The sequence below is a fragment of the Choloepus didactylus genome, chromosome 27 (assembly GCF_015220235.1).
Source record: "Choloepus didactylus isolate mChoDid1 chromosome 27, mChoDid1.pri, whole genome shotgun sequence".
NCBI lineage: Eukaryota > Metazoa > Chordata > Mammalia > Pilosa > Megalonychidae > Choloepus > Choloepus didactylus.
The window spans coordinates 7,638,064-7,649,601 of record NC_051333.1 but is presented as its reverse complement, the minus strand read 5'-3'; the positions used below and the strand labels follow the sequence as shown (position 1 = coordinate 7,649,601).

Genomic DNA, 11,538 nt, shown 5'->3' with positions numbered 1-11,538 from the left:
AGCACCTTTTCCCCGGGAGAAGAAATCTGATTGGCCTGGGTCAGTTGTCCATCTCTGGTCCAGTTGTCTCAGGCCAGGGGACAGGCTCTCCCGGTCTGCTCAACCAATACTGACTGAGTGCTTTTTAGGTGCTGAGGACACAACCACGAACAACACAGAGCCTGCCCTCTCGGAGTGGCCGTCCTGGTGGCTGTGGGGTGTATCAGCTCCCTCAGGCTGCTGTAACAAGTTTCCTCAAACTTGGTGGCTTAAAACATTCACTGACAGTTCTAGAGTTTGGAAGTCTGAAATGGGCCTTCGTGGCTAAAATCAATGTCCATAGGGCTGTGTTCCCTCGGGAGGCTCTGGGGAGAGTCTGTTCCCTGGCCTCCTCTGGCATCTAGAGGCCACTCACATTCCTTGGCTCATGGCCCCCTCCTCACATCACTCCAGCCTGTGCTGCTGCCGTCATGCTCCTTCTCTCTACCTCTCTCTCTGGCTCTCAAGCCTCCTTCTTGCTCCTATAAGGACCCTTGTGATTGTATCGGGCCCACCCAGACCATCTGGGATGAGATGGCCTCCCATCTCAGGATCCTTCATTTAATCCCACCTGCAAAGTCCCTTTGCCTTGTACGAGAAGATGCTCCCAGTTCCAGGGATGAGGACATGGACATCTTTCAGGGAATGGAGCAAAGGGGACGTGACATTGTTCTGCCTGCCACAAGAGGAGACAGATAGAAAACAAGTGAATAATTGAGAGAAGTCTACTCACTGTGACAAGGACGCTAAGCAGGCTGCCGGGAGGAAGTGAGGCGAAGGGCAGGGGGTGAGGGGCAGGGGGAAGCATGGGTGTAGCAGTCAGGATGGGCTGGGCTTTGCTGCAGTAACAAGCCAGACAGTTCATTTCTTGCTCACGCATCCTGTCCATCGAGGATTGGCGGTGGGGTCTCCAGTCATCAGAGCCGCGCAGGAAATTTGGCCGACAGATGCCCCAGATGTCTCAACATATCTTCCCACCGCAGACCCCCTTCCACCCGGAAGTGGCACCTGTCACTGCACCCTCTCATTTCTTTGGTGGGGGCCCAGGGAGGGGGGGCGGCAGGTGGGGGGCAGGGAAGAAATAGAACAAGGAAGAACTTCAGAGAACCCCAGCTGTGGAAGGGACCTTATATTCTGACTCCCATTGTGAAGATGAAGAAACTGAGGCTTAGGGAGGACAAGAGGCTGGCCAAGGCCCCATAGTGGCAAATCAAGGGCGAGAAGGGTTGCCTGCCAGTCCTGACGTCACAAGACACTTCCCGTGAGTCCTGCTGTGTGCCAGCCCCTGACCGGACAAGGCTGGAGGCCAGAGAACTGTCAGAGCCACCTACTCAGCAAGTTCCGGCCCAAGCGAGGGAGACCCGTCACCTCTGCAGCAGGGGAGGGCACAGGGCACTGTGGGACCCAGGCGAGCTCCCCATTCCCCCCAGCCGAGACTTGGAGCTGGCAGTTGAGGGCTTTGTTATTTGTGGGGAGAGGAAGCTGGAAGGGTGGGTAAGACCAGAAAAAGCTGGACCTCAACTCCAGGCAAGGGGACCAAGAGTGTGTCCTAAGGCCCCAGGGAGCCACAGAGGATCTGTGACTGAGAAGACTGAGTGGTGTGGGCAGCTCCGGTTGAAAGACACAGAGACAGAACCCGAGGTGACGTGGGGCATAATCGAAGCTCCCTGTCCCCGAGTGTGTGTGAGAGATGAGGGGGGCAGGAATCTTCCGGGGCAGGGCGGTACCATCTGCATCAAGTCTTGAAGGACACTGAGGATCTCTCCAACTTGAAAAGGGGATGTGGGCAAGCATCTCAGGCAGGGGGAGCAGCTACACAAAGGCCCGGGGGCGAGGGGGGCAGCTTGGGAACTGGTGGGTTGCATGGTGGCCTTGAAGTTTAAGCCACCAATGCCTGGAATCCACCAGTGTGACCATATTTGGAAATAAAGACCTTGCCGATGTCTTTAGTTTAAGGATCTCGAGATGGGCCCTATATCCAATGACAAATGTCTCTACAAGAGGCACACAGAGAAAACGAGGGAAGAAGGCCGTGTGAAGATGGAGGCAGAAATCAGGGTGACATGGGCACAAGTCAAGGAATGCGGGGCGCCACCGGAAGCTGGAAGAGACGAGGGATGGAGCCTCTGGGGGGCGCCCAGCCCTGCCGACACCCTGATTTCAGATTTCTGGTTTCCAGAATTTGGAAAGAACAGATGTCCCTTGTTTGAAAGTGATTTGTTAACAGCAGCCACACACGGCTCTGTGTTGCCGGAACAAAAAGAACAATGGAAACGAGGCTGCAGAGGCAGGCCAGGCCTGACCCCCTGTGCCTTGAACCAGGTTGGGGAGCTTGGGCTGGGGAGCCGTGGGGAGCCCGAGCAGGGGGGGACTGGAGCTGGCTCTTGTCACATGAAACAACTGCAGTAAAATGCTCGTTTGCTCACTGGCTTAGTGTCCATCTCCTCCCCCGGGCAGTAAACTCTCTCGGGTCCCACTGAGTCCATATCTGAGTTGGCAGCAAACCCTAGTAGCAAGTGCGGAAGGAAACGGTCAGCAACCATTCATTGGTTCGATTAGTACATTTTTACTGAGCACTTGCTATGTACCAGGCCCCGTTCCAGGGGCTGGGGATGCAGGAAGGTCTAAACGGGCCACCACCGAGGCCCTCGTAGAGCCAGCACTGCAGCGGGGACATGGGGACATGGGGATGGCTGAGGAAAGATGAACTGGCCTGGTGTGCCCTGAGTGATAAGAGCAAAGCAAGGAGGGATAAGGAGTGCTTGGGTGGGGACGGGGGTGCAGTTTGAAAAAGGGTGGCCTGGGAAGGCTTGGCCGGGGTGCATTTGAGCAAGACGCCAAGGAGATGAGGGGTGAGGCGTGTGGGTGCCCCGGGAGGGGTGCTGCAGGCTGGGGGGGGGCAGCCAGTACAAAGTCCCTGAGGCAGCAACCGAGAGGAACCGGGGGCAGGAGGGGGTGGCAAGGTCAGGGAGGGGCGCAGCCAGAGCCTGCAGGCCTTGGGGACTTCTGCTCCCCGCGGGCTGGGGTCCTTGGGGTGGGCGGACGAGGTCGGGGAGGTGCTCTGGGGTGCGCCGGCGCCCCCTGGCGGCCGCGCGGGGAGCAGCGGGTGGGGGCGAGCGCGCAGGCGGCCGCGCTGGTCCAGGCGGGAGGGGACGGCGGCGCACGGCGGGGGATGGCGGCGGGACGTGCCCGAGCCCACGAGTCCCCTGACAGAGAGAGACGAGCCCCAGGCTTTGGGCCCGAGCGCCTGGAGGATGGGGCCAGGGCGGCCGAGGTCCCCCCGCCACGGTGAAGGGCTCGGGGTGCCCCGCGCCTGGCCGCGTGTGCGGTGGCCCCCTAGCCGGAGGGCGATCCGCGTTCGGGGCGCCCCCACCCTGCACCGTGGGTGCCACACGCCCCGGGGAGCCCACCCGCCCTTGGTCCCCTCGGGGAGCCCGAGACCCCCCTGAGGTGCCGCCCGCGGTGTCAGCCGCCACGTGCCACCACCAGGGGGCGCCCCTGCCCCCACCCCGGGCCCCGATAACGCCCCGGCTCGCGGTCTCCCCCCAAAAACTTCCTTTCGCTTTCAGTCTCCCGCTGTCACCCGGCCTGACCCCTTCCACACCCAGCTGGGGCAAGCCCGGCGCGCGGGGGAATGGGGCTCTGGGTCCCCGAGGGGCGGGGCGGGGCCCCCACGCCCGCGGCACGGGGAGGGGGGTCGGGTTCCCGGGTCCCCGGCCCGCGGGGGTTCCGGGGGCCGGACGTCGGGGTTCTTGGAAGGGGAGATGGGGAGTTTTCACTGTAACTAGGGCCCGCGCAGGAAGCCTGGGGGAGCAGCCGGCGGAAACCCAGCCACATCAAGGGGGCGAGGGAGGGGCGAGGCGGGGGGCGGGGGGGTCCGAGGCGCCTCTTCTGTCCCTTCCGAGAGCCGGCCACAGGCATGAGGGGCCCCCGGCCGAGATGAGAGTCCTGGCGCCAGCCTGCAGCCCAACTGTGCGTAGACCCGGGGGCCGAGGCGGGGAAGAGGGGTGCTGTCAGGCTGGGGCAGAGCCAGGGGAGAGATGGACGGGGGGGGGGGGGGGGGGGGTAGATAGAGGGAGGGAGATGGACAGACATGGGGGGAGATGGGTGGGGGTGAGGGGAGACAGACAGACATGGGGGGAGATGGACAAAGAGGGAGGAGATGGACGGGTGTGGAGGGAGATGGAAGGAGGGGAAGAGATGGACAGTGGGGGGAGATGGACAGACATGGGGGAATGGACAGAGCTGAGAGATGAAAAAAAGTCTGGGCAGAAGGGAGCAGAAGTGGAGGGAGAGGTGAATCGGATGGTGGGAGGTGGGCAGGGGGAAGAGGGGCAGAGAAGTGGCAGACAGGAGACCCACACCCGGGAAGGAGAAAGAGGGATGGGAGAAAAGAGGAGGGGGGACCGGGACACGTGGGGGCCCCCAGAGGGCTGCCCCAGCGCCCCCTCTCCCGCAGACCTCCCTGCTGCTGCTGCTTTCGCTGCTCAGCCCCGGCGGCCGCGGGACCCCCAACTGCTCCTTCCGCTACAGCCCCATCTCCTCCACCTTCGCCACCACCATCCGCAAGCTGGTGAGCGCCCCTGCCCCCCTCGGCTCTCTGCTGCCGCCTCTCTCTGAGGCCGGGGTGTTGTGGCTGGTCGGAGCGCCCCCTCTCTTGGTCTCTGTCCCTCCCCTGGGTCTCCACAGTTCTGTCCCCCCCTGTTTTCATCCAGGCCACCCCGTTCTCTCCCACAGTCTGTCTATCTGCTGCAAGATTATCCCGTCACTGTGGCCTCCAACCTGCAGGACGTGAGTCCCGGATGGGCGGGGCCCGGGATGGAGGTGGGAGCCCGAGACCCAGGGGTCACCCCCTGTTCAGGGGACAAGGCCAGATTGCCAGCTCTGCGCCCCCTCTCCAGCCCTCCAGCCCCTCCTCCCGCAGACCCTGGAGTCCCGGCTGCAGCCCCCTCCTCCCCGGGACCCGAGTCTGGGTCCCCGCCCCTTCCTCCCTCAGCCCCGGGAGTCGGGGGACCCCAGTCTCGCCCGTGCAAGATCCAGAGTGCTGCTGCCTCCCCAGGATCAGCTCTGCGGGGCGCTCTGGCGCCTGGTCCTGGCCCAACGCTGGCTGGAGCGCCTCAAGACTGTGGCCGGCTCCCAGATGCAGAGGCTGCTGGAGGACGTCAACACCGAGATCTACTTCGTCACCTCCTGTGCCTTCCAGGTCAGCCCTGAACTTGGGGGCCAAGTGAGGGGGGCCAGATGCCCTCTTGGGGCTGGCGGGGCCAGGCTCCATCAGGCCTTCCTGGAGAGTTATTTTGATGGTAGCCACCCAGAGAAGAGAGCACAGTGCTGCTGGAGAATAAAACTCCTCAACTCTCTGGGCCAGTGTTCTCAGGCCCCACCCAGGCCAGGGCAATGCTCAGGGGGCTCCCCCCGACCCCAGCTACCAGGGGAGGGGGGCCAGGAGAAGCTGGGGGCGATGCGGTGGTGACGTCTCCCTCCCCTGCCCCCAGCCCCTCCCCAGCTGTCTTCGCTTCGTCCAGACCAACATCTCCCACCTCCTGCAGGACACCTCTGAGCAGCTGGCCGCGCTGGAGCCCCAGATCACCCACCTGAACTTCTCCCAGTGCCTGGAACTGCAGTGCCAGCCAGGTGAGGCTCCCCAGCCCCTGCCCCTGCTCTCCCAGCCACCCCCAACCCCCTCCGCTCGGTGCCACCGAGACCCCCACCCTGCTGGCTGGCCCTGTGACTTCGGGCGTGCCCCTTCAGTCCCGTACCTCAGTTTCCCCTTGTCTCACCACGGCAGTGCTCTCCAGTGGGAATGTAATGCCAGACACACGTGTAGGTGTGAATTTTCTAGTAGCCTCCTTGTCGTAGTTCACCTGCGCAGCCCAGAGCCGTCGGTTGGCTTTAACAACTGGGATTTATTGTCACACCCTTTTGGAGGCTGTTATCAAGGTACTGGCAGGCCACGCTGTCACTGAAGTCTACAGTGTCCTGGTGGCTTGCTGGTGACTCAGAACTCTGTCCCTGCCTCCGACTGTCCCCTCCTTTCTCCTCTGGTGGCTTCTGTGTCCCTTTCCAAAATTCCTTTGCTCCTAAGGACTCCAAGCATATAGGATTTAGGCCCAACCTGATTCAGTTTGACCTCAACTTCACAGGATCTTCCAAGACCCCATTTATGAATGGGATCACACCCTTGGGACCGGGGATTAGGATCTGAGCATGTCCTTGTGTGGGGACACCATTCAGTCTTGCGCACCCATTTAAAATAAAAAAATAGAAGAGGTCATAAAAAGAAATAGTGAATTCAATGTTTTCCAGGATTTTTAACTTTTTTTTGGAAGCAAGTTGCTAGTTATTTTATTTTCAAAACTTTTTATTTTGAACTAATACTAGATTCACAAGAAGTTGCAAAGGAAAGTGTGGGGGGGGGTCCCAGGCCCCCTTCTCTCAGTCTCTCACAATACAAACATGGTGCTTTATTACTGAACAATATCAAAACCAGGAAATTCCCATCCACCGCGGGTACTCAGAGATCACCAGTTATGCACGCACTCATTGGTGTGTGCGTATAGCCGTGTGCAGTTGTGTGGCATGTGCAGCTTTGCGCAACCACCACAGTCAAGATAACTTAACTGAACCACCACTGCTGGCCTCGTGTCCCTAACCCCTAATCTGGCTCCACCTCTATAATTACAGTATTTATCTTAACTTTTAATAATTTATACCTGTCTTTTGATAATAATTTGAATAGCATATTTCATTTAATCCAATATCTCCAAGATATTAGCATTTCGATACACAATCCACCCACAAAAATTATTTCATGAAATAGTAGACGTTCTCTTTTTCCTACCAAGTTCTTCAAAACTCTGGCGTGGTCTAGATTCACCGCACATCTCAATGCAGTCTCCCCCTGCCCCCCAGTTTGAACCCCAAGAGCCACCTGCAGCCAGCGACTGCCATGTGACATGGTGCAGGGCCATGATATCAAATGAAAAATTTCTTTGGAATATGGTGAGAGATTACACCCTGCTAAAAACTCCACTTCTTAAATTTATTAAGGAGTTTTCTTTGCAGTGAAGTACATCATTCAGTTTGGTCACTGAACCCAGTGTTAGGAAAGGAAGAGAGTTTTTTTTTTTTTTGGTAGGACCAGCAGGTATCTCGCCAAGGTGTTTTCAGAGTCTTGTTGTCCTGGCTCAGGTTTGTCTGCTACATCTGTCCCGTTCTAGAGGGGGATACTAAAAACCTCCTATTCTAAATTCTGATCAACTTCTTCTTGCCTGTCGGACATTCTTGGCCGTTTATATTTAGCTTCGCTTACCATTTGTGTTTTGTTCCGGGACTGCTCATTCGTGCAACCCAGTTTGACTGAGCACCTGCTGCACCTTCCAGGTGCTGGCACTGGGGACACAGCTTGGGACAAGATTGAAAACCCTGTCTGCGCTGGGCTGGCCTGCTAACTGGGAGACAGACACTAACCCTGCAAACACATAGAGAAAGGAGGAAATATCTGAGCATAACACACACTATGCAGGAGATTAAAACAGGGTGATAAGATCCTCCTCTGAGGTGTTAGAAAGGAGGAGGCAGTCAGTGCAAAGCCCCTGGGGCAGAACCTGGCCCACTTGTTTGCAGAGCCCAGTGTGGGAGGCAGGAGGGTGGGAGGTGAGGGCAGAGAGAACAGGGGCACGATCAGATCCAGATCGTGCTGGCCTTGTGGGCCATCATAGCATCTTCTGCCTTTGTCTCTTCTTGCTTCATTTTCTATCCATTTATTCAGGTGGTAAATAAGACAGATAACATTCCTGCTGCCCACAGGGAGCTCACAGGCAATGGGGGTGAAGGGCTGGGGGAGGTGAAGATAAATAAGCCCTAGAAGTGGGTTTGCTTGATTATAAAACGAAATGCAACCTCAGTGTGTGCCAGCCAGTTTTCTAAATTCTTTCCATGTACTCACTCATTTAATTTCCGTGATAAACTCATGAGGTAAGTGCCAATATCATGCCCATTTTGCAGACGAGGACACTGAGGCACACACAGAAAGAGATTGGCCTTCTGGAGGCCGCACAGCCACCGCCAGGCAGGTCTTTCATTCCTTCCTTCACCCGGCTCCTCTCTCTCCCCCCAGACGCCCCCACCTTGTTGCCCCCGAGGAGTTTGGGGGCTCTGGGGGCACCAGCCCCCGGGCGCCCTCTTTTGCTGCTCTTGCTGCTGCCCTTGGCTGTCCTGGCCCTGCTGCTGGCCGCTGCCTGGTGCCTGTGCTGGCAGAGGACAAGCCCAAGGACACCCTGCCCCGGGGAGCAGGTGAGCAAGAGGGCGGGCCAGGGGGTGGGGATGGCCGGCTTGCTGCCCACAACTGATCCTGTGGGGGCTGCAGGTGCCCCACGCCCCCAATCCCCAGGACGAGCGGCTGCTGTGGCTTGTGGAGCACTGACCTGGCTGGGACCTGGTCTCGGTGAGTCCTGCACACCTTGGGGGGCCATGTAGGCTGTGCTAAGGACCCCAGACTTTGGGAAGGGTGCACTGGGGAGCCCCAGGAGGGCTGTGAGCAGGGGAGGGGCCTGATCAGCTCTGGGTGCAGAAAGAAAATGGGGGATGGACTAGAGGGAGAGATTGGAGGCTGGGGAGGAGGCTGGGGGAGAAGACAAGGCTTGAGCCAGGGCCAGGGCCATGGGGACGGGAAGGAGGAGACAGAAGTGGGAGTGGAGGGATGGGCTAGGGGCTGGCACGCTTTGGGGGTGGTCTGGCCCTCACAGGTGCCTGGTGGGCAATGGGGCTACCCCAAGATGGGGTACTGGGGGGGAAGGAGCCTGGATGAGGGAAAGACCTGAGCCCAGTGGGGACAGGTGGGTGTGAGGGACCCAGGGGGCATGGGAGAGACATTTGGCTGCAGGATTCTGCAATCCAGCAGGGGACTGGCCTCCTGCAGCAGGAATGGAAGGGCTTTCCTGGCAAAGGGAACCACATTTGCAAAGACCTGTGAAAAAGCTCGGTGTGTTCCAGTAAGGCCTGGGGTAGCGACTGCAGGAGGGCAGTAGAGCAGGACTGAGAATTACAGCAGGAAAATCAAGGCCCCCGAACGTGGCAGGGTTGCTGGGGCCTCCTGTTCATGGCAGTGGGAGCCCTGGGAGGGAGAAACCTGGAACGGTTGTGGGAGCAGGAGGCAGGTGGGGTGTGAGGGACAAAGGAGAGGAGACCCCAGAAGGTCCCCCAAGGGGCCCAGAAGAATAGAATCACAGACCTTGTGCTGGGGACACAGACCTTGTGCTGGGGTGTTCCATGGAGTAAGTCACTTAACTGTCATAACAACCTGGCAAGGCTGGTGATATTCTCTTCTCCGTTTCACAGAGGCTGAAACCAGGGCACAGAGAGCCAAAAGCCACACAGCTCGTGAGCTCACAGAGACAAGAGCCAAGATTTGACTCTGGTCCGCTGGTCTCTTCTGCCTCAGTTTCCTTATCTGTTCAAAAGACTATATTGGTAAATAGTCCCTTTTGTCATGAGGATAAGTGGAATGACACACGGGAACCCCTTAAGGTGGCACTCACTCTTCAATGGAAACAGGATGTGTGATTTTAAATTTTCTAGTAGCCACATTTCAAGAAAAAAAAGGAAAAAAAAAGGAAAAACAAACAGGTGGCATCACTATAAATAATATATTTCATCGTGTTCCATGTTTCCAAAGTATTGTCATCGCATCCTGTAATCGATATTTAAAAAATCATTGAGATATTTACATTTTTTTCCACACTAAGTCTTCTGAATCCAGTGTGTATTTTAAACTCAGAGCACAGCTCAATTCAGACACTGAATCTTCATCAGAAATACTTGATTCTGCACTTAAGAGTCTTGTGACACTTTTGGTGGTTAAAGTGGATACATATGCCTGACTTCTTCCAAACATACTTAAAAGTCTCCCAGGAACTGAATCAAGCGTCAGCTTCTAAATTTAATTTTACTTTTCTTGTCAGCCCTTGTTTCTGAGCAGTGTTTTGTATTAAACATTTTTTTTTTTTAAAAAGGTCAGTCTCCCTCCTACCCTGTCCACTCTGTCTCGCCACTCTCCTGATAACCACTTAATCTACATTAAGCTTCTTAAATCTGAATTAGTTAAAATTAGGTAAAATTTAAAATTTGCTTCCTCAATTGCACTGGCCGCATTTCAAGGGCTCAGTAGCCGCCTGGGGTTCATGGCTGCCATGTTGAATGGTACAGAACTAGAAAATTCCATCACTGAAAAGTGTTTTCTTGGACTACAGCACCCTACCTATTATGAGCCCTCACTGCAGGTGGCATTATTTGGGGCACTGACTGCAGGAGCCCCGAGCTCATGCTTTCCTCTCTCCTCTGTCTGCGGATACTCCAACATCCCCTGTGAGACAGGTGCATTATCATCCCATTTTACAGAGGAAGGCACTGAGGCCCAGAGAGTGGAGTCACCTGCCGCAGACAGAGCCAGGAAGTCGGCGAGAGGCTGGTGCCCTGCTCAGCCTCTCTGGCTCTCTCCCCAGGATGGAGGCAAGGCCAGCACCCAGCTCCTGCCCTACGCAGGCCCCTCCCCATCTGCTCCTCTTGGTACAGAGTTCTTGTCCACGTGAAAGTGTACATAAATCGTCCTCTTCTACCGGCTCTGGCCAGGACTATCTGTGGATGGGATGGGGCTGGGATGGGGTGGCTTGGGTTTTACACCCTTGGTTTTTTCACTTAAAGCAATGTTCCATTCAACACGTGCCTTCTGACACTCCTGGTCCATGTGGGAGAGGACACAGACCCAGAGGGCCACAGCACAGCACGACCCTGTGTACAGGCAGGTCAGGGCCCCCAGGGAGGCACCGGCCTCGGTTGAACAAGAGGTTCCTGGGAGGACAGGCTCCTGGCGCAGGAGCAGTGGGAGTGCTTGAGGGGAAGAAGAGAATGGAGGGACTGCAGGCAAAGGGAGCGGCACATGCAAGTCCTGGATCGGGCTGCGGGGGTTGGGGAGGAGGGGGCAGTAGCAGAAGAGGCAGAAGCCGCCCAGGAACCAAATAGCAAAACCTGCAGGTCCTGGGATTTGCCTGGGAGACTCGTGAGCAGGGGAGGGGAAGGACCAGTTCTGAGTGTAGAAACTGAGGCCTTGCTGGGGTCGCCTGGAGGGCGCTGGGATTATGACAGGTCAGATTTTGGAAGGTGGGAGGGGAAGGGAGGGGAGGGGAGGGGAGGGGAGGAGAGGGCATCCCGGGCCAGGGGCACAATCCAAGCAAAGGCAGAAAGTGAGAAGCTCCTCTGGGGAACACGCCGCAGCTCGGTGCAAGCCCAGGCCCCGGAATCCAGCCCTCTAGGCTAGACTGAGCGACGGAGGACAGGCCCGGTCGTCCCCGTGGGCGCAGGTGTCCTGCAGCCGTCACCACTTGGGGTAAAGGCGCCTCCCCTCACAAACATGGATGACAGTCCGCGTGGAAACGATTAGCAGCCCCTCAAAACTATGGCCGCCGAGGCTGCCCCGCCCCATCCCAGCAGACCCACCTCCCCACGCCACGTGATCTCTCGCCC

At 57.5% G+C, this 11,538-nt stretch overlaps 1 protein-coding gene across 3 annotated transcripts; it reads left to right on the top strand.

Annotated features, from left to right (window-relative positions):
• Nucleotides 1-3,882: 3,882 nt before the first annotated feature.
• On the top strand, nt 3,883-10,620 carry FLT3LG (fms related receptor tyrosine kinase 3 ligand). 3 transcript variants are annotated; one of them, XR_005214345.1, is made up of 9 exons: nt 3,883-3,990; nt 4,478-4,591; nt 4,756-4,809; nt 5,078-5,221; nt 5,514-5,652; nt 8,138-8,313; nt 8,387-8,464; nt 9,358-9,489; nt 10,417-10,620. XR_005214345.1 is itself a non-coding variant. In XM_037819601.1 (8 exons), exons 1-7 carry the CDS (start codon nt 3,958-3,960, stop codon nt 8,441-8,443), a joined length of 663 nt encoding a protein of 220 aa, XP_037675529.1. In that variant the 5' UTR covers nt 3,883-3,957; the 3' UTR covers nt 8,444-8,464; nt 9,358-10,030. The 3 variants fall into 3 exon arrangements, 2 of the variants coding, with proteins under 2 accessions (XP_037675529.1, XP_037675528.1); XM_037819601.1 differs by lacking the exon at nt 10,417-10,620 and having other exon boundaries at nt 5,568-5,652; nt 9,358-10,030; XM_037819600.1 differs by lacking the exon at nt 10,417-10,620 and having other exon boundaries at nt 9,358-10,030.
• The last annotated feature ends 918 nt before the right edge of the window (nt 10,621-11,538 follow it).

Coding starts and splice junctions, on each gene's coding strand:
- FLT3LG (XM_037819600.1), top strand. CDS start 3,958: ATGAGAGTCCTGGCGCCAGCCTGCAGCCCAACT. Junction 4,592..4,755: donor CCACCACCATCCGCAAGCTG/GTGAGCGCCCCT, acceptor TCTCTCCCACAG/TCTGTCTATCTGCTGCAAGA. Junction 8,314..8,386: donor CACCCTGCCCCGGGGAGCAG/GTGAGCAAGAGG, acceptor TGGGGGCTGCAG/GTGCCCCACGCCCCCAATCC.